At 49.9% G+C, this 20,118-nt stretch overlaps 2 protein-coding genes and 1 pseudogene across 8 annotated transcripts in view; 2 read left to right on the forward strand and 1 right to left on the reverse strand.

Moving 5' to 3' along the window:
• Nucleotides 1-1,001: 1,001 nt before the first annotated feature.
• Nucleotides 1,002-5,724, forward strand: FICD (FIC domain protein adenylyltransferase). Of its 2 annotated transcripts, none has more exons than XM_027575967.2 (3): nucleotides 1,002-1,100; nucleotides 2,569-2,921; nucleotides 3,862-5,724. In XM_027575967.2, the coding sequence occupies exons 2-3, from the start codon at nucleotides 2,621-2,623 to the stop codon at nucleotides 4,935-4,937; spliced, it is 1,377 nt and encodes a 458-aa protein (XP_027431768.1). In that variant the 5' UTR covers nucleotides 1,002-1,100; nucleotides 2,569-2,620; the 3' UTR covers nucleotides 4,938-5,724. The 2 variants fall into 2 exon arrangements, with proteins under 2 accessions (XP_027431768.1, XP_027431769.1); XM_027575968.2 differs by lacking the exon at nucleotides 1,002-1,100 and adding an exon at nucleotides 1,868-1,942.
• Nucleotides 5,725-5,876: 152 nt separating this feature from the next.
• Nucleotides 5,877-20,118, reverse strand: part of SART3 (spliceosome associated factor 3, U4/U6 recycling protein) — a 37,133-nt gene continuing 22,891 nt past the window's right edge. For 2 of the 6 annotated variants that reach the window (XR_003516888.2, XR_003516890.2), the window contains exons 12-20: nucleotides 19,723-19,832; nucleotides 16,399-16,511; nucleotides 14,972-15,048; nucleotides 14,161-14,329; nucleotides 11,566-12,020; nucleotides 10,875-11,027; nucleotides 9,853-10,043; nucleotides 8,856-9,105; nucleotides 5,877-6,944 (exon numbers count right to left, since the gene is read on the reverse strand). Coding sequence is in view for 2 of the 6 variants with exons in the window: in XM_027575965.2 (XP_027431766.1) it covers nucleotides 8,931-9,105; nucleotides 9,853-10,043; nucleotides 10,875-11,027; nucleotides 11,566-12,020; nucleotides 14,161-14,329; nucleotides 14,972-15,048; nucleotides 16,399-16,511; nucleotides 19,723-19,832 (1,443 nt within the window). In the remaining 4 variants the exon portion in view is untranslated. Of the gene's footprint in view, nucleotides 9,106-9,852; nucleotides 10,044-10,874; nucleotides 11,028-11,565; nucleotides 12,021-14,160; nucleotides 14,330-14,971; nucleotides 15,049-16,398; nucleotides 16,512-19,722; nucleotides 19,833-20,118 lie in introns of all 6 variants that reach the window. The other 4 variants (XM_027575965.2, XM_027575966.2, XR_003516889.2 and 1 more) reach the window with 3 other exon arrangements.
• On the forward strand, nucleotides 9,216-9,331 carry LOC113913433 (annotated as a pseudogene).

The following is a 20,118-nucleotide window of genomic DNA, read 5'->3' on the forward strand; positions in this document are numbered from 1 at the left end:
GTCCCCGTTTTACAGAAAAGCAGATGGCACCAGTGACATCAAGTCACTTGCTAAATGTAACTCCGTTTTCAAGTGGCTGAGCTGGTACTAGAACCCAGGGCTGTGTGGCTCCGGTGGTGACACCCACAACCACTGCCTGATAGCGGCTCCCAAGGGGAGTGTGTGTCATGGAGGAGGTCAGATCTTGAAGAGTCGGGCCTTCCGCAGATCCTGAACTTGAGGCCAAAGGCGAAGTCGGCTGTTTGTCCCTATTTTACAAATGGAAAAACTGAGGCTTGGAATAACACCCAAGGTCACACAGAGCTTAGGTGACAAAGTCCACATTGAAGCCGGGGTCTCTCTGCCTCCAGAACCGATAGGGCTAACATCTTAACGCTTAGCATTCCTGGATGTTGCATTTCAATATTTGTGAAAGAGGTTGGAGGTTTCAGCTCTCTGCTTCAGGGAAAAATCCCAGTCTCTCTGGGAAGATAATAAACCAGCCAGTTCCTTCTCGAGTGGATGCAAATTAAAAAGTTTGGGAGGAAAGGGAAAGAAAGGTGCGAAAGAGGGGGAAGGGTCAACCCTGGTATCAGAGAGTCAGGACTAAGAACAGGAGCTCTGAAGTCAGACTAACAGGGTGCGGAGCATCCCCATTTTCCACCTAAGGAAACGGAGGGCCAGGAGAGTGGCCCCCAGACGAGGAGCAGGACAGCACTTCACGGCAGGCGGAACTGCGAGTTTCCGGTCGCGGAACCTCTGGAGCCCCCAAATCGCCGCCGCGCGGGTTTTCCGCCCGCTACTCCCGCCTGTCGCCGGGCCCCGCCCCTCCGGTTGCCTATTGGCTGCTGCGGGCACGAGACCAACACAGGAGCCAGCCAATGGGGGTGACCCACGGCGCGTCTTTCCCGGGGAAGCAGACACAGGAGCTAGAACCCGGAAGTGCGAGGGGAGGACAAGTCGGGGAAACCAATCCGCCGCGACGAGGATGGCGGGTCGACCAATGGCGAGTCGCCGGGGGCGGGGCCACAAGGCCGGCGGCGGCGGAGGGCCTGGGAACGGGTGGCAGCAGAGCCTCCAAGTCCCTGGAAGGCGGCGGCAGGGTCGGGCAGCAGCGCGCGGTAGGAGGGGGCGAGCCCTAGGGGCTCGGAAGGAACGAGCTGGGCAGGGAGCAGTGGGGAAGTGAGCCCTGGGCGGGATTCAGAGGGACCTAAGTCGAGCCACATCGCCCCTCTGGGCCTCAGTTTTCCCCTTCCTAGGGCAGTGAGGAGTGAGACGTTCGCATCTCGTGCCTCCCCCCGCGCAGACCCGGGTCCCTGGCGAACTCCAGTTCCGCCGCGGATCCCGTCCCTCCGGGAGCCTCCCAGGGCACCTGGACGAAGCAGTGACCCATACCCTCTTCTAAACCCCCACAGCACGCCCAGCGTACCCCGGTTAGAGCGCAGACCAAGCCATTTCAGGTGTATCAACGAGCCAGGCTCCCCCATTAGACTCTAAGCCCTGGGCGATCAGAAACCTAATGTCTTTTCTGGGTCTTGGAGGCCCAGCACCAGGAGCAGGCTGGAGCAGGGATGCATGGGCCCTGGTTGGGAATAAGGTAGAGGTTAAGACCGGGGTACTTTTCCCAGAAGCACTGAGAATTCATTCTTGATGCTTCTGTTTACTAGCTTGGTCTTCTAGAGACTGACTGACTGTGCTTTAGTTTCTCTTGTCTGTAAAATGGAGTCGGGGGTAGCTCCTTCATAAGGTGTTAATGATTGAGATAATGCGTGGCTAGCACTCAGCTTAGTGCTCAGTACACCATAGTTGCCCAATAATTGCTTACTGTTAGCATAATGGTGCTTGCATACCTGATCCCTCCAGCCCAAAGCACATGCCCACTGTCATGTGGAGGGTGAGTGCTCACCCACTCTGGCCCACAGCTTGAGTTCCTTTTGAGATGCTTGGACTGCCCAAGCTCTAGGTAAAATCCTTACTGGACAGGTCAGGGAAGGAAGGCCAGAGAGGGGAGCAGCACTGTGGCTAATACCAGGATGTGGGCACGAAGAGGGGACCACCAAACAGTTGTGCATATCAAAGGCTAGACCTCAGAACTGCCTTGGCCAATCTGGATATGTGTGTGGGCACAGATCTGTGGTCAAGGGAGGGGACTTTAGAGCCATGGGTTCCTGAATTCAAGTCCTAAGGCTATCACTTACTCACTGGGTGACTTTGGGCAAGGGGCTTCATCTCTCTGAGCCTGTTTCCTCATCTGGAGAAGTGGGATGACGGTAACATCAGCTCCTGTTGAAGACTGCAAGAGATAGTATGTGTGAGGTCCTTGGTGCTTACCAGGGCCTGGCACACAGTAAGCGCTCAATAAATGTTGAAGGCAGTGGCATTACTTTTCAGAGTCACGGTGCCCTGGAAGTGGCACCCGTCCTCCAGGCTGGCCCCTCCCCATTTAAATCCACTTCCTGCCTTGCCCCAACCCCTGGGTCATAGTGAGATAGGAGGTGTGGGGGCCTCCAACCCCCCCGGTGAATTCAGAAGCCTATCTTGAACATGTCTCCTTCCCCTGCCTCATCTACAACTCTTGGTTCCCCGCAGATCCTGCTCTCAGGCAACTGAATATGTGCAGGGGACCCACCCCTGAGTCCAGATGACACTCATGCTGATGGCTTCAGTGATGGCAGTGACTGAACCAAAATGGGTCTCCGTCTGGGGCCGCTTCCTGTGGGTGATGCTGCTGAGCATGGTGTTGGGGTCCCTGCTGGCGCTGCTGCTGCCGCTGGGGGCCTTAGAAGAGCAGTGTCTGACCATGCTCGAAGGCTTCTACCTGCTCAGGAGCAAGTTGGACAGGGTGCAGCATGCCGTCACCAAGTGTAGCAGCCCATCCACAGAGCTCAGTGTCACCTCCAGGGACACGCCACCGCTGGCGGTCAAGACCAAGGCCTCTCCAGGTAAGGCAGACCGGCCAGCTCTCCTCACCACTCCTTAAGTGGGTAAGTCCGCCCCAAGCTCCCAGCCTAGACAAGCTGACAACTGGCTAAGATAACAGCATCACCAGCGCAGTGGTGGGAAACCGGACACACCAGGCGGGCTCCCTGGAGGGAATGCCTGAGCTGAGACCCCAGTGTAAATAGGAAAATGACCCAAAGGAAAAGGCATGAGAGGCAAATGCACCAGGTGGAGACCAGAGGATGAGAAAGCCTGCGCATGTGACGAAAAGCAGCCCCTTGTATGGGTGGAGGGGCTGATGACGGAGGGCTAGATCTAGAGCAGTTTCTCTCCCTCCACACGACACTCCTCTGGGTTGCACTGTAGGATACTGAGCAGCATCCTTGGGCTCTACCCACTGGATGCCAGTAGCACCCCACCCCCCCGCGACAACCCAACATGTCTTCAGACACTGCCAGCTGTCGCCTGGGTGGGGGGGTGGGGGGTGGACAAAATCACCCCTGGTTGAGAACCACTGGGTTGAAAGATTTAAAGAACAGCCCAGGGATGGGGAATCCTCTGGAGCCTAGCACTAGGGGGCAACTGTTACCAGCCCATGCCTGAAGGGCCAGGGGCCAGGGCCAGCATCGCCAGGACTGAGCCAGGACTGCAGAGAACCAAGAATATGGGAGAGCCACCTAACAGGAGCTGCGGCCGCAGCCACTCACTCGGGCACTCAGAAGGCAGGGGGCCAGGGAGTCCAGGTGGTACTTCCAGGGTACAGAGAATGGCTCTGGGGACACACAGACAAAAACCAGCTGCAGGGCACAAATGCATCCATAGTGTAGAGTGAGCAGAGGGATTGGAATGAGCCCCCCTGAAGGGCCCGCACAGGGGACAGCTCTCCTGAACATCCTTTGCCCTCCCCACTCCTGCGCCAACACTACTCTGGCTCTTTTCTAGCTGGTAAGTTGGAAGCCAAAGCAGCTCTGAACCAAGCCCTGGAGATGAAACGCCAAGGCAAGCGGGAGAAAGCCCACAAGCTCTTCCTGCACGCCCTCAAAATGGACCCAGACTTCGTGGATGCACTCAACGAGTTTGGCATCTTTTCAGAAGAGGACAGGGACATCATCCAGGCGGATTACTTATACACCAGAGCGTTGACCATCTCGCCCTACCATGAGAAAGCGCTGGTCAACCGGGACCGGACGCTGCCACTGGTCGAGGAGATCGACCAGAGGTATTTTAGCATCCTCGACAGCAAAGTGAAGAAGGTCATGTCCATCCCCAAGGGCAACTCCGCGCTGCGCAGAGTCATGGAGGAAACCTACTACCATCACATCTACCACACAGTCGCGATTGAGGGCAACACCCTCACCCTCTCGGAAATCAGGCACATCCTGGAGACTCGCTATGCCGTGCCAGGCAAGAGCCTGGAGGAGCAGAACGAGGTCATCGGCATGCACGCAGCAATGACATACATCAACACGACGCTAGTCTCCCGCATCGGGTCTGTCACCATCAGCGATGTGTTGGAGATCCATAGGCGGGTGCTCGGTTACGTGGATCCAGTGGAAGCTGGCAGGTTTCGGACGACCCAGGTCCTCGTGGGACACCACATCCCTCCCCATCCTCAAGATGTGGAAAAGCAGATGCAGGAGTTCATCCAGTGGCTCAACTCCGAGGACGCCATGAATCTGCACCCAGTGGAGTTTGCGGCCTTGGCCCATTATAAATTGGTTTACATCCACCCTTTCATCGATGGCAACGGAAGGACCTCGCGCCTGCTGATGAACCTCATCCTGATGCAGGCGGGCTACCCACCCATCACCATCCGCAAGGAGCAGAGGTCCGAGTACTACCATGTACTGGAGGTCGCCAATGAAGGCGACGTGAGGCCATTCATCCGCTTCATCGCCAAGTGTACGGAGACCACTCTGGACACCCTGCTCTTTGCCACAACAGAGTACCCGGTGGCACTGCCCGAGGCCAAACCCAACCACTCCGGGTTTAAGGAGACACTGCCTGTGAAGCCCTAACCCTGGAAATCCTCCCTTGGTGACAAGGGATGTCCCAAGGGGGGGGAAAACCCTTAGCATTTCTAGAAACCTAGTTGTCTCCTAAAGCAAATGGAGACAGAAAAGGAACTTAAAACGTTCTTTACCTCCGAATGTTTTAGTTAAAAAAAAAAAAAAAAAAAAAACCTAAATTATTAAGCCTTATCTCTAAGGTAACTTATAGTTCAGCCCAAGTTATTATTTATTTTTCTCTTTGGGGCCAGTAAATGTTGTGTGGCGTCTGTCTGCGCTGGTGTCCCTAAGGAGGGAGGCTTTGGGAGCATCAATGCTGTGTGTGTGACCAGAACACAGGTTCTGGAGCAGAATTTGCACTCAGGTGGGAAGAGGCCAGAAGTGTGATAGGAGGTCCAAAAGCCATAGGAGGAACTCCTCCAAATGTCCTGTGACTTGACCTGAGAGGTCAGTACTCTTGGGGAGAACCTGGTCCCGGTTTTGAGAAATGACTGAAAGCTTGCTTCTACGAAGAGGTTGGCGTTGTGACTAATTCTCACTGGTAGACCAGCAAACTTTTGAGAGATGAAATAAAATTAATGTTGACAACATTTCTAGTTAGATACCTTTCTCATTTCAAGGAAGTCCTTAAGTCATAGTTAGCTTGCACACTCTAGTGCCAGAGGCTGTTATGTTCCCTTATCAAGAATGTTTTTCTAATTAAGAGAATAGGGGAGTGGCCAGCTTGGTTTTCTCTGTGTATGAAATGTTTCTCGCACTTCGTTTGCAGCAACTCAGACCAGATGTTTTAGTCTACAAGTTCTCTGGGTTTGTCACGCAACTAAATCCTACTGCAGATCAGGTATTGTTCAAGTAGCCAAGTCTGCCCTCACCCCTGACTCTTGAGTTGAACATCTCGTGTAGGCAGACATTCAAGAACACATCCGAGAAAACAGTTGCCACGTCAACACCAAATTAGCATTTTTGATAATGAATTAGAGGGAGTTTCTACCAAACCAGGAAAAACCTTTCAGCCAGGCAGGATGTGCCCCTTTTGTCATGCAGTCTTCTCCACTTACTGACTTGACCCCCACCTCCCCCAGCCCTTGTACTGTCCCGTGTCCCCTCGGGGAAGCAGAAGAGATTGCCTTGGAGTGGCCTTATTTTTCTAGCATCTTGTAAAATGATAAAATGTCCTATGTGATACGGCCAAGTTTCCAAGTCTTCATTCTATGGGAGAAGACCCTTTATCAATAGCATGTCGGTCCAGGTGCCGCGATGACCACTGCTGTGCTGCTCAGAGTCCAAAGGGCCACGGGTTCCTTTGCCAGTGACAGGGCCCGGGGACGTCCAACGCTGTCGTGCACTTTGTCAGGGTCGGAATGGTGGTGAACACATACAAAGTGTAGTCTCTGACTTGGGAAGTCATACCCTGACAGGAAGGAGGTCACTCTTCTGAGGTAGCAGATGTTTCTAAAGTTATTTAACTGTGTAACAGGCACAGAGTAGCTTTCTGAAAGATTAAGAAATCTTTGTGAAGTGGCCCCAAGGGATAGTTATTCAAACCTTTATGAAAAATATTTGCATACTCGTATGCTGCCATACGAGTTCAGGGCAGAGGGCTCTCTGCCCCTGAACTCTTCTATCGTCTTGGTTTTATAAGCACACCGAGGAAGCCTGACAGAAGTGCGTGATTTGTACGAGAGAGAAACGTGCACTTTAGCTCTGTTGTGAAGGATGTTATTTTAATAGATTACTGACTCTAATAAAGTATTTTATTACATAAAGGCCTGAGACTTTGCTGTCTTATTCAAACGATGTTCCCATCTGTCACAAGGATGAAGGAAGAATCCTTTCGGAACGTTAAGCCCTGTTTGTACTATAGTATGAGGCGCTCATTTCGACAGGGAGGTGAGACGGAACTGTGGGGGTAAGCGACCTACCTGCGCTGGCAGGCCTGAAGCACTGGTCTTCCGCTAACACGCCAGTAACGCAAATGGTGATTCGTGCTTCTCTCTACCATCAGTTCTTGATTTCCTGGGGAAAACACATAAACCCACTCACATGTTCCTGACAGTCCGTCTCTAGGACCGTCCACACCCTGAGCTCAAGTCCGAGCGGGTTCAATTCTGTAATGAGCCTGTGTTGACACGAGAAAGCATGAAGTGAGGGTAGAAGACTGGCCAACCCTGAGAGGAACGGCGAAACGTGCAGCAGCAGGAAGGAAGCCACGGCAGCCTGGACAGGTGAGGAGATACTCAGGGTTCCTCGGTGGCAGTTCCTGCTTGTCCCCAGTCCGCTCGCCCAACCAACAGGCTTCCAGGGGGCAGGGCTGAGTGCCCATTCCAAAGAACACAGGAGGGATCAGGGTTACAGCACACTTCTTCTGGCCACTACGTGAATTTAATTCACAACTAACACCTAACAAAAAATATCTTGTGAAACAGACAAGGTAGACGGGAACCATCAGATTAAAAGACTTCAGAGGTTTATCAACCAATCCTAACTTCCTGGGGGAGGGGGGATGCACTTACAACAGGAAACTAGGAATTTGGATAGTTGAGGACTTGAAGGCATTATTGCTCATGTTTCTAGGAGTAATGATTAAACTGTGGCCTGGAGGGCCTTATCTCTTGGAGGCACTCGCTGCAGCCCCCCCCCATGGGGGGGGTGCTGCTGCCACCATGTCTGACACAGCCCACGACGTAACAGGGAGGACGGGGCGGCAGAGAAGAAGGCCCCTGTGCTAGACAGGGATGCTGAAGCTCAAGGACGGGCACATGAGTTCCTTTTGCTCTTTTGTCAATCAACACTTTTGGATGACACTTCCAATTTCCCGTTAAAAATGTAGTAAAAGCCTGGTGCACAAAAACTTAAAAACCAATTGAAGTGGGTTGATTTCTAGCACACATGAAAGCATTTCCTGATTTCTTCCCCCAGAGTGTCTTTATAAAAAAGTCCTTTTCCCTACTGAACTGGCAACATGGCTTTTAAAGCAATAAATATTTGATAAGAGATGAAATGTAAAAAAAAAAAAGCCTAGAAGCTGAAGGGCCAAAATGCAGCAAAGTGAAGTTTAAAACTGAAGAAGACCCATCACAACTGACATGATTTAAATCAAAGGGACAACAGGATTTGACTTACAAAAGTTCTATTTACACATCTGTCAGGTAAGACAAGTGCACCCATTTCAAAATACATCCATGTTTGAATGCACATCTGAGTACCGTTCAGCAAGAAGTTTTGAAGAGAACTTCAGTTTAATAAACAAAGCTAAGTGGGGAGAATTTCAGTTTGCACTTGACATGGTATTTAAACAAAACCAAAGGGCTGAAACTTAATATTTAGACAAAGAACACGGTTCACTAATCACTAGGCAAAGAAAATGGTCCACAGCAGGTGGCACACAGAACTCCCATATAAAACAAAGGTCACAAATATTTTGCTTTCAGGAAACATAAAACAAAGGATTGATGTGTCATTTACAAATACATAATATAAAAACGCACAGCCCCCCCTTGAACAAAAATCCATCAAATGTTTTTTATGTGATTTCCCCTATCCCCACCACCCCTTTACTAAAATAGGCCATTCTGGTGAATTACTAGCATCTGCCATTTTGTCTTTTAAAATTAAAAGAGTGACGGGCACATGAGCTGTGCAGGCTGTAAGAGAAGTGTCTTATAAAAGAGAGTCAGAGCTGGCCGAAAACATTTGGACAAGCGGGTCTCAAAACGGTGTGTTTGAGTTTCACTTCTGTTTCTCACTCTATAAGACACAAAAATAGCTTAAGAAACTACACACTGGGCCCAACCCATGGAGTGATCATTTTCCTCCTATTGCCCTCAATATGAGGGAGTGCTTCAAGCCTCCTTCCTTGGACACCTCATCCCTTTCTAACCCCGAGGAAAATACGTAGGAGGGGTGCTGCCCCGGGCCCTTCCATACCCAGAGTATAGCTGGGTGCCGGGTGCTCTTCCTGGCCAGTGTGCAGTAAGGCATTTCCCTTCTAAGGAGTCACGTTCACTTTCTCAGAAGCAACTTGGCAAAATCAGCATTGGACATCTTGGGTGCCTCGGCTGCTGAGGCGGTGACCACCGGCTGCGGGGCAGGGCCGTTCTCGGCCTGGGCGGCTGTCTCGCTCGGGCGCTGCAGGGCTCGGGGCAGCAGGGAGAGCTGGGTTCTCCCCTTCCCCCGCCTGGAAGAACAAACACTGGATGTACGCTTGCAAAGCAACCATTCGCGGCCCCTGGCTTTATTTGCGAAAATAAGCCAGGATGGTCTTTAACCACCCAAAGCTACAAAGTGAAGACCATACTTTCCGGGCTCATTTCTGTAGTTTGTTAGTAGAGAAGTTTCTCGAAATGTGCAGAGTACCAAGTTAAGAGGTGAAGAGTAAAAACCAGAAAAGGGAGATGATCCCTGTTCTCTGTGACTCTAATATGCAAAAACCAGTTTAACAAACTGCCGTTTTCACAATCTTGGCAAAGACCAACCCTGTGCAACAGTCACACATAGGGTGGACACAAATGCTATCCTCTTTTCAGACCTCACCAAACCACCTCACGATTTTGCAGTCTCCTTCCTACCAGGTGAAAAGCTAGCTCTTCTGATTATAGCCAGTGTAGACTACCCCGGCAAGCATGCGGTTGTCAGGTTCTGAATCCACACGTATGGATTCTACTGCCAAAGAAGACTTTAAAATAATCATTGCCTAGAAACCAAGTGACCTCAGATAAATCACATGTGTAAACTGGCAAACACCAGGAAGGGTTGCACTTCCGGGCTTGCACTCTGCAGGGAGCTGCTCTGGGGAGTGACAGTGAGCATCCCCAGGAACAGCAGGCCCTGGCTTCCCGCCCCAGCTCACTGCACTAGCAGGACACGAATCCACCGCGGTGCTGGCCAGGGCCGAGTTCGGGCAGGGTAGCATGCACACACTTACGCTCCATAAATCTGCCGAGGCACCATGGCGCCACCTGGAGCTTTCCTTGCCTCTGGCTTCTCTGGAACCTTCCTCTGAGGGGGATTGCTGATGGCCACTTTGATGACATTGTCTTTGATAGTCATGCCATCCATCTTCAGTACAGCCTGTGATGCCTGGGACTCATTTTCATACTCCACATAGGCCAGGCCCTGTAGGAGGCAAGATCCAAAGCCGGATCAGGTGTGGCCGAGCCAGGACCCAACTTCCTGCCTCAGTCCAGAAGCCAGTACCTGGCAGGCAGCCCAACATCAGGTTCCCTTCCCCACCACCACCATCCTTTGGCTATAGGTTTATGCACTGGCCCTACCCTCCCTGTTTCTGCAACTGACTGTAACTTCACATAACCTTTGTGAGGTCAGCGTACCTTGTGCTTGCTCCAAAAAAAAAAAAAAAAAAAGGAAAAGGTAAGAAAAGATAGGGAGGGGAAGTGGGACAGACAGACCAGTATAAATGCAGCAAGAGCAAACGAATGAGGCAGCTGGACACAGGGTGAGCCCTCATGTCTGGGCCCTGGCCCCTCCTTACTTCATGCTCTTCAACTCTCCATCAACCCAGAGGGCTGGGGGAAAGGCAGGTAACCCAAACTCATGCCTAAACAACTACTCAGAATGTGGTACGAAAAGGATTTCACAGGACACTGAGGGGAGCTAGCGGGAGGACGTGATGGGGTCTCAGACTGGAGGAGGTGCCTGGAGGCCTAGTGAAGAGGCAAGTCTGGGCAGGAGGGTGCACACAGCTAGCGGTCTGCACTGTGGCCCCTGCTAATTCGTGGGAAGTTTTCTTTCCCCCAATGCCCTATTATTTTTAGTATAATTAGAAACAGGTTAATCTGACTCCAAATGCACATAGAGCCAAGTGTCCCTATTGTCTGTTGTTTCTCAGCAAACAAGGAAGCCACTCAGAACCTAATAATCTGAACAGATGGAGAACTAGGTTTGCCCAAGCCTCAGGAGGCTAACATTGTCTGCGCAGACGCTGACCTTCGGTTTGCCTGCCCGGTTGGTAACCAGCCTGATGTCCTTCACGGTGCCATGAGCCTTACAGATCTCTTCTAGTTCCTCTTTAGTGCAGGAAAAAGGCAGGCCTGATACAAACAGCTTGTGTTTCTCCAGGGCAGTGCTGTACCTAAACACCTACAGGAAGAAGAGAGGGAAACAGTCAAACTCCCATGGCCCGGCCCAGCGCACCATACTACAGCCGGTACCAGACTCGGCCACAGGCCTCACCCCAGCCAGAGACCAGAGCCAACTCTGGGTGCTGCAACTGTTAACAGGGTCACCCTGGGCAAGTCACTTAACTTCTCAAAGTGCCCCCTTTCTGCCCCGGAACATGGCAGGGATGAAAGCCACTATTCTCAGAGTTAGGGTGAGGATCTGACAAGGTAATAGAGTAAATACTCCGCATGACCCCTTGCCACTCCCTCAACGTTCAGTGGCAAGTAGCCATCATTGTAATTTCTAATTTTCTCATCACTTGTCAACTAGGGCGAGCTCAAAGTGACCAAGCCCTGAGTCAGGACCTCACCTACCCAGCTCAGAACAGACCCTGGTTAACGTGTGAGTCTAGTTCTTAACAGACTACAGATATTCCATGTAGATTCTAAATGTTAGCTGCTGCAGGCAAAAAGCATTCAGGAACCCGACATGAAAGGCGTTTTCTGCACAGACCCACCTTGAAATCAGGATTTTTGCTCTTATCCACACAGGGGGAAACAAACATCGGCCTCCCTTCTACAGTCTTCCGGTCCAACTGCAGCGCCTGCAGGGCCGACTTCTCCTCTTTAAACTCCACATAGCAGTAGCCTCGGAAATCGCCCCGGTTGCTGAAGATGGGGCGGATCTCTGCCACCTCCCCACAGGCCTCGAAGAGCGGCCGGAGTGTCACAGCCGGCTCGCCCATGCTGTAGGGCAGGTTGCTGACGAAGACGGTGATGCTGTCCTTGCTGCTGTCATGGGGCACCCTGGGCACGTCCCTCTTGAGGGCGGCCGCCCTCTCCTTCTGCTTGGAGGGGGGGTCAACGTCTACAGGTGCACTCTTCCCAAAGAGTCCTGTTTCTGCCTCCAGGCCCTGTGCTTCCCCGGCTGGAGGAGTGCTGTTCTCCACCTTTCTGCGTTTGGAAGGCTGCTCTACAGGGTGAAAGAAGAAAACCAGCAACAATTAATGAACTGCTTCTTCTCTTCAGTGAGCGGCTCGGTGTAAGCCCTCCCCGCACTGCGGGACAGTGGGCCTGCAGTGGCTGCACATGACACACCCGTGCCTGCCTCTGGAGCCGGGCACACACCACGCCCTCTGTCAAGTCTTGCCTGACCCACTCACCTTGTCCCCCCACTTTCTGGGCCCCAGGTTCATTCGGGTAAGTAGACTAAATTAAGTGAAGAGGTAACATAAGCCCCTGCTATCCACTCTTAATTATACAGCTGACCGGGTTTGAGATGATAAACATAATCTGTATTTTCTCTTCCTTGTGATTTTTGCAATAAAGTTTTCTTTACTCTATGGTAAGCAAATGACACATAACATATAAAATAGGTGTTAGTCAACTGTTTACATTATCCTGTTAAGGCTCCCAGTGAGCAGTAGGCTGTTAGTAGTTAAGTTTTTGGAGAATCAAAAGGTAAACGTGGGTAAACATGGATTTTTGGCTGTGTGGGGGGTCAGCACCCCTAAGCCCCAAGGTTCACGGGTCAATTGCATAAAAGGTCAGGGAGTCTCAAAGTTCAGATGGCAAATTCTAGTACCCCTCTCCTAGAAAGCCTGGGGCAGCAAGGGAGGGATGGGGCCTGGGGACTTGCATTTTTTTGGTCTTTTTTGAAGATTTTATTTATTTGAGAGAGAAAGAAAGCGAGTGTGTGTGCAGGCATGCAAGTTGGGGGAGAATCTCAAGCAGACTCCGCACTGAGCACGGACCCCGACATGGGGCTCGATCCTGCGACCCTGAGATCATGACCTGTGCTGAAACCAACAGTTGGACACTTAACCAGATGAACCCCCAGGCGCCTCTGGGGACTTGCATTTAAAGAAGCGCCCTAGGTGACTCTGACGTATGCGCTCCACAGGCCACACTCTGTGAAGCACTCTAACTCCTCTATGCTCACTACTGTCTTGTGTCCTTCAGCAGTTTAACATTCTACTCCAACCCATCTGCCCCACTGCCTCCAGAGGGTCAGTACTGAAAGCCAGTTGGCATTGGCCCTACTTCCAGACCTTTCCATCAATTCCTCACTGCTTTCCTAATGCAGTCCAACCAATGCACACCGCATTCCAGAGTGGCCCTGAGTGGGCCGGCTAGCCAGCTACTCCAGCCTCACCTACCCCAGCACACAGCCCTCAGCATGCATCAGGGCTCAAACGGTCATTTGCTGCTCAGAGAAAATTCCACAGTGTTCTGTGCCTCATGCCTTGCTGACAGCGGCGCTGTCCGGTTTACCCTTGCCTTCCTTTGCACTTGAGAGTCACCCACTCCTGCCTCCAGATGCTGAGGTACATGAAGTCTTTCCTGCAGGGAGCTGACCCACCACGGCCTCCTCTGGCCTCCACTATTAATCCAGACTGTCCTCTCCCACAGTCCCAATCATATGCCACTGTGGTCACGTCACATCTGCCTTCCCCGCTAAACCTGGAGCCCTAAAGGCCAGTGAGCTACCCAGCCATGGTCATTTCTGACGGCCTCAAAAAGGTGCACAAGAAAGGTCTCGTTGTTTGACACCTTTGTGCCAGGAAAATGCATGGAGTCTCTGAACGTCTACCAACAATTCTTTCCCTTGCCGGACCCTGCTGAAATAAATCTGACCCACACCTGTCCACCCCTGAAATGGCAGAGGCAAGAGAAGCCCTAGTTGGAAACTCCACCAAGTCAAAAGCACCCAACGGCCAAGCGAGGCAGGTGTCCGTGCAGGCTGCAGGGTGGGATGCTGGAGCCAGAGGCGATGAAGGGCAGGGACAGGGTCAGCCGGGCTGTGGGAGCCCGGGCAGGGGGAAGGGGAACCACACAGGGGACAGGCAAAGGGGGCAACGGCACAGTGGAGGGAGCAGAGCCCGGCTGGACAGGCGGGAGCGGCTGCAGGGCAGTGCCAGGCTCATGGTGGGGAGCCCGAGCAGGGGGAGGACGACGGCCATGTGGATGAAGGGCAGGGACAGGAAAGGGTGACGAGGCACCATGCGAGCAACGTATTCTCAGCTGGTTCAAGACCCAGGTTCTCTGTACGGTGCGTGTAACTTCCCTGGAAGTCACAGATGTTCCCAAATAACATCTCCAGAAAGCTCTACCTTCTTCATCATCGCCCCATTCCTTCTCATCATCCTCTTCTGCTCTGCGCTTGTCGGCGCCTCGGGTCTTTTTCTTCTTTTTCAGCGCTTTTTTCTCAGCCCGCGCTCTCTTCCGCTGTTCGGCCTTTTCTTCTTCTTGCTGGGCGAGGGCTGCTTCCTTCTCCGCAGCCTGAGAAGACGAGAACATGGACGCGTCACCAGGACGCAGCAGCCGCGGGCACGCCGCGGGCCCAGGACAAGTGGAGAGGAAAGGGGATGCAGGGGAGGGGAAACTGGCTACCCCAGGGGAAGGGAGGGGAAGGGAGGGGAAGGGAGGGGAAGGGAAGGGAAGGGCAGGGCACGAGGGGGAGGAAGAGGGCGCGCTCACAACTTTCCCTGCCGGGGCATATTCAGGCTTTTTAGGGTTCCGAATCTCACGTCTACAGAATGTTCTGCAACATCCCCAGTAATTACTCACCAAAAGAAAGAAAACGAAGTATAAAACTGGGGCTCTAATTAATTTGGATGTGTTTACCTTCCACTCACGGGGCTAAGTAAGGCTCCGTTCTTAGCTTTCCCATCTGTATCTCAGGAAACTTTAGGTCCCAAAGTCCCCAACTACATAAAGTTTTTATTGTCAGGGCTAAAGTTCTAAGCCAATCCAAGAAAATGATACAAGATAGGCTTAAATATACTGATTCAAGTATTTCACTAACATTTTCTGAATAAGAGTTACATCTTAGGAAGACCTCAGAGGTTTTGACAAGAAATATTCATACCAAACAGTCCAAATAGCTAGCAGAGCTTCTGAAGACTTTAAGAGCATCATTACCTTAATTCTCTGCTCATTAACACGAGCTAATCGAGTTTCGGTTTTCTGAACAGCTATATCCCAATCTTCTAGGGTACCTTGATAGAAACAGAAGCAAATTGTCACTTTTTAGAATTTTAAAGGATAGAACAATATGAAATTTTCTTAATTTCCCCCACACCTCCACAAGAGATCTCTCCCATGAGAAATAAGAACTGGAGAGTTGGCTCTCCATTTTCAGATTTCCTTACTGTAGGCTTGAATTTTTTAGAATTCGAACAGTTCGTCCAGGTGTGTTTATTTTTTTTAAGATTTTATTTATTTATTTGAGAGAAAAAGTGAGAGACAAAGCATGAGCGGAGGGGGAGGGGCAGAGGGCCTGGGAGAGGCAGACTCCCTGCTGAGCAGGGAGAACACGGGGCTCGATCCCAGGAACCCAGGATCATGCCCTGAGCTGAAGGCAGCACGCAGACGCCTAACCGACTGAGCCACCCAGGCACCCCCTTCTAGGTGTATTTAAAACATCCCTTCTCCTGGGGCATCTAGGTGGCTCAGTCAGTTGAGCGTCCAACTCCTGATTTCCGCTCAGGTCATGATCTCACGGTCCTGGGATCGAGCACCAGCGTTGCTCCCTCTGCCCCTCCCCCCTGCCCAAGCCTGCTCCACACGTGCTTGCTCACTCTCTCTAAAGTAAGTAAATAAATAGGTCTTAAAACAAGTTTTTAAAAAATCCCTTTTTAAAAAAACACTTGAAAACCAGAATATCACCTATCACTCTCATTAGGGAAGATTATGAAGACATTCTAATGTAAAAGGTACAAGACATTTATGTGAAGACTGAGGATTTTAAGAGCTGCTCAAATGATAAACGTTGGGATTTTATTTGCTGTTGTTGCTTGGGTGTTTTATTTCCAGTTCTGAGGAGTTTACACCCAAAATCCAGATCAATGCCCATGGATAAATTCACTATTTCCCTATTGATAACTTAATACCGAGGCTCTAAAATTTACAAGGGATGCACACACGACCAATGCCCACATTTAACCCTTTGCCTCTCGGCGTGCCTTTGGTGTGCATGACGCCGTGCTAGAGCACAGATTCTCAACTAGAGCGATCTGGATCCCCAGGCACCAAGTCTGAAGATGTTTCTGTCATGACTGGAGGCAAGGGAGGAGTGCTACTGGTACCCAGCGAGTAGACAGAACAGCATCCACCACAAAGAATGAAGAGAACCCTGTGCCAGAGCCACGTCACAGACAGCCCTCCTTGTATTTGGAGACTCCGAGGAGAGGGGCAAGGGGATGTGGGCTCATGTGACAGTTCTAATCACAGAGCGCCACTCGAGCGGCTGTACCCGTACACAGTCTGTCCTCACAGACTATGGTCCTGAGACCAAAGGGCGGAGGGGACAGACTCCAAGCCAGCAGCAGAGAGCTGAGGGTTCCCACCTTCTGTCCTCTCCATGGTGAGCAACACTTCACAGACGTGCTCCGGGTAGTCGCTGGTGCACTGGACAGCCCGGTGCAGGGCCTTCCTACAATGCTGGGTGTCACCGTGTGCCCTAGGACAGAAAACAAACCGTTGCTGCCACCAGGACACAAAGCAGAAGGCACACAAAGGGAGGGGCGCAAGATCAGAAGCTCTGCGGCGACTCTGGCTTCCAGAACTATCCACAGCTATTTGTATTATTGCTACTTACAGCGTTTTCTCCTTTTTCCTCCAGTCAACACTAAGGCTTTCTTCTAAGTCACTCTTTTCATTAGCAAGGGGATGCTACTAGAAAATGTACCTGGGACAGTAGTCTGCGACCAGGTGTCCCACCTTTATAGCCCTGGCATCTGCCACACAGGCGGGGAATCTAAGAAAGCTACACTAACTTGATCAAGTCCTTAGAGAAATTCTGGGATGCTGTCCTATCCAAGGGGAGAATCACCCAATCCAGAGGATGGTCAGATTTCATGCCCAGAGTTAGACGTTCTGATACTCATGGAAAGATACACCGCTAATCACGGTAATTATAAACAACGTTGTCTTACTAACAGTTATGAAACGCTATGTTCCCATTTCTATTTAAAAATAACTTATAAATATACATAAATATTACAAACACATGTTAGAACACTGGACAAAAACTTATAGCAGCGGTTCTCAGAGTATGATCCATGTACCCCTGAAGGTCTCTTAAGACCTTTTAGGTGATGTGCAAAGTCAAAACCACTTTCATTATTACTGAACATTAACTGACTTTTTCACTGTGTTGACATCTGCGCTGATGGTGTAAAAGCTGCGGTGGCCCTTAGCACTCATCAGGGCTACACACGTACTTTTCAAATTCTGTGCGACATAAGTAGATATACACATAAAGCAATGATTGTCCCAAAGAAAAGCCTATCTTTTTGTTTGGGGTGCAAGCTCTACTAGTTTGTTTTTTCCTGGAACACCATTTTTACTTGAGAAAATAGCTGAGTGACAAAAGCTGTGGTTACAGAGACCTGCGTATCTGGAGACATTTTTGAAAATTAATGAAGTCCGTCACCTCAAGGAAAACCCCTGGCTGTATTTGTTGCCATGATAAAATGGCAGCTTTTAAGTGAAAATCAGAATTTTGGACAATTTGTATCTGCCACTTTGAGTTTGACAGCTTCCTACCTAAAAGACTTTTTCTACTGGGGTGCCTGGGTGGCTCAGTCGGTTGAATGTCCGACTCTTGGTTTCAGCCCAGGTCAGGATCTTAAAGTCGTGGGATCGAGCCCCGCCCCCACCTGGGTCAGGCTCCATGCTCAGTGGGGAGTCTGCCTGAGTTTCTCTCTTCCTCTCCTTCTGCACCTCCCGCCTGCATGCACACACACTCTAATAAATAAATCTTAAAAAAAAAAAGACAAAAAAACCTTTTCTACTAACATCACTGAGGATATGAACAAGTGTAATTTTTTTTTTTTTAAAGATTTTATTTATTTATTTGACAGAGAGAGACACACCGAGAGAGGGAACACAAGCAGGGGGAGTGGGAGAGGGAGCAGCAAGCCTCCCGCGGAGCAGGGAGCCCGAGGTGGGGCTCGATCCCAGGACCCTGGGATCACGACCCAAGCCGAAGGGAGACACTTAACGACTGAGCAACCCAGGCACCCCCAAATGTGATTTTTTAAATACTGTATGATGAAATGTGTTGATACTGAGAAGAGCTGCATGACTTAGTGAATGAGTATTCTCCAAATGAACAATGCATGTCACAGATTCACGTGTGGGTAAAAGGTCTATTCAAAGTACAAAACAGACCAATGGATATTAATGTAAGAGTCTGAGAAATTCAATGATAAATGGTTTCGGAGTCCACACTGCACCTATTTAAGAAACTACCACTTGTTGAATTTTGCTCTAGTATGAAAGAATATCCACAATTATCTGAAAAGGTTAAATACCCCTTCCTTCTAACCGCCTATCTGCGTGAAGCCAAATTTTCTTCATGTTTTTCAATGAGAATTCACAACACAGTGAATGCAGAAACAGACAACAGAATCCAGCTGTCTTCTAAGCGGGACTTCAAAGACACTTGCAGAAACAAAAAACCATGCCACTTTTCTCACTAAATTATTTTGGGGTTTGGAAAAGTCATAAAAAATATATTCTTCATGTTAAACGTAATGAATTTATTATCTTGACAAATAATTTTTTAATTTCTCCGTTTTCTAATATGATGACATTAATATTTATTAGTATTTGTCAATGTTGCTAATACGGTAATATTAAATACATACAACTCACACAAACAAAAGCTTTTCAGGGTTCTCAAACTTTAAGAGTATAAGGGGTCCTGAGACCAAAAAGTTTGAGAACTGCTGACATCAGAGGAATATTCAAGAAGCTTTTGTTTTTTTTTAAAGATTTTGTTTATCGATTTGACACAGAGAAAGAGAGAGCACAAGCAGGGGGAGCGGCAGGCAGAGGGAGAAGCAGGCTCCCCAACAAGCAGGGAGCCCAGGACCCCGGGATCATGATCTGAGTTGAAGGCAGACGCTTAACTGACTGAGCCACCCAGGCGCCCCTTCAAGAAGCTTTCATAGTGGTCATCTCTATGGGTGAGATGGTAATAAACTTTCACTCTCTACCACATAGTTTGGCAAATGTTCTACCTTAATTTGAGCACAGTGTTAATTTTTCAATTGGGGAAAAAACGAAAACGTTCAAAAAAGAAAAAAGTATATAAAAATGTATTTACTGAGATGCAGTGTTCAAGATATAACGAATAGAAAAGCTGGTCATATTCTTTACATCTTCCCCTGTTATAAATATTATTGGTCATATTTATTTAAAATAGTTTTAGAGATTTGTAACATGTACACTATCACAGAAATATCTCAAAGAATATACCCAAACCATTGGCTAATAATAGGGGTTATGTCTCCGGGTCTGTCACTGCAGATAATTTGGGGTTTTTCTCTTCACTTTTAATACTTTCCACTTTTACAGACAAAACAAATACAAAAAACAAATAGTTCCCCCAAAAAGTCAAATAAAACATTCATATCCAAAAATCAAAACAAACCAAAATAACAAACGGAAAGAAACGTATGGCTGTGCGACAAGCCCGGGCACAAATTACTAGGCTTAGTCCCCTAGCCTCGCCCAGTACACACAAAGCCACTAACGAAGGACGAGCTGCTGGAGGCCAGCGGCCCGTGGTAAGGAGCAAGCCCAGGCTGGCAGGGGTCAGCTGGGGCTGAAGACAGCTTACCCCCAATAGGCACTGCCAACCCCGCCCCCAGGCCGGTTACCTTTCCAGGTTGTAATACTCGAGCCACATGTTGGCATACTTGGCATTCCCTTTGGTCATGATGCTGTCCCAGAGTTCCCGAGCTTTCTGCATATTATTGCACAGTCGAGCCTAAAATGCATTAACAGGCTCCGTTAGGAGAGACTCAAACCTTAGGACACTGGCACCCATTACAAAGCATACTTTGAACAGAAATGCCTTAAACCACCCCCCCCCGCCACTGACGATCCGTGTTCCCTAACTCCCTGGACATTTCCCAACCACCATCCACAGCAACAGGCCCAGCTCAACCACTTCAGGCTTTCAGAGGTGACAAGCATCAAGCTGTCTGCCTACACTGTTGGAGAGCAAAGAGCAGGAGCCCACAGGTACCTACAACAGAACTGGCTAGTCACTT

This window comes from Zalophus californianus, chromosome 14, assembly GCF_009762305.2.
Source record: "Zalophus californianus isolate mZalCal1 chromosome 14, mZalCal1.pri.v2, whole genome shotgun sequence".
NCBI lineage: Eukaryota > Metazoa > Chordata > Mammalia > Carnivora > Otariidae > Zalophus > Zalophus californianus.

Bases quoted from the DNA above. Each gene is read 5' to 3' on its own strand.
- FICD (XM_027575967.2), top strand. From the start codon at position 2,621: ATGACACTCATGCTGATGGCTTCAGTGATGGCAGTGACTGAACCAAAA. The intron at 2,922-3,861 runs GTAAGGCAGACC...GCTCTTTTCTAG, and splicing joins CAAGACCAAGGCCTCTCCAG to CTGGTAAGTTGGAAGCCAAA.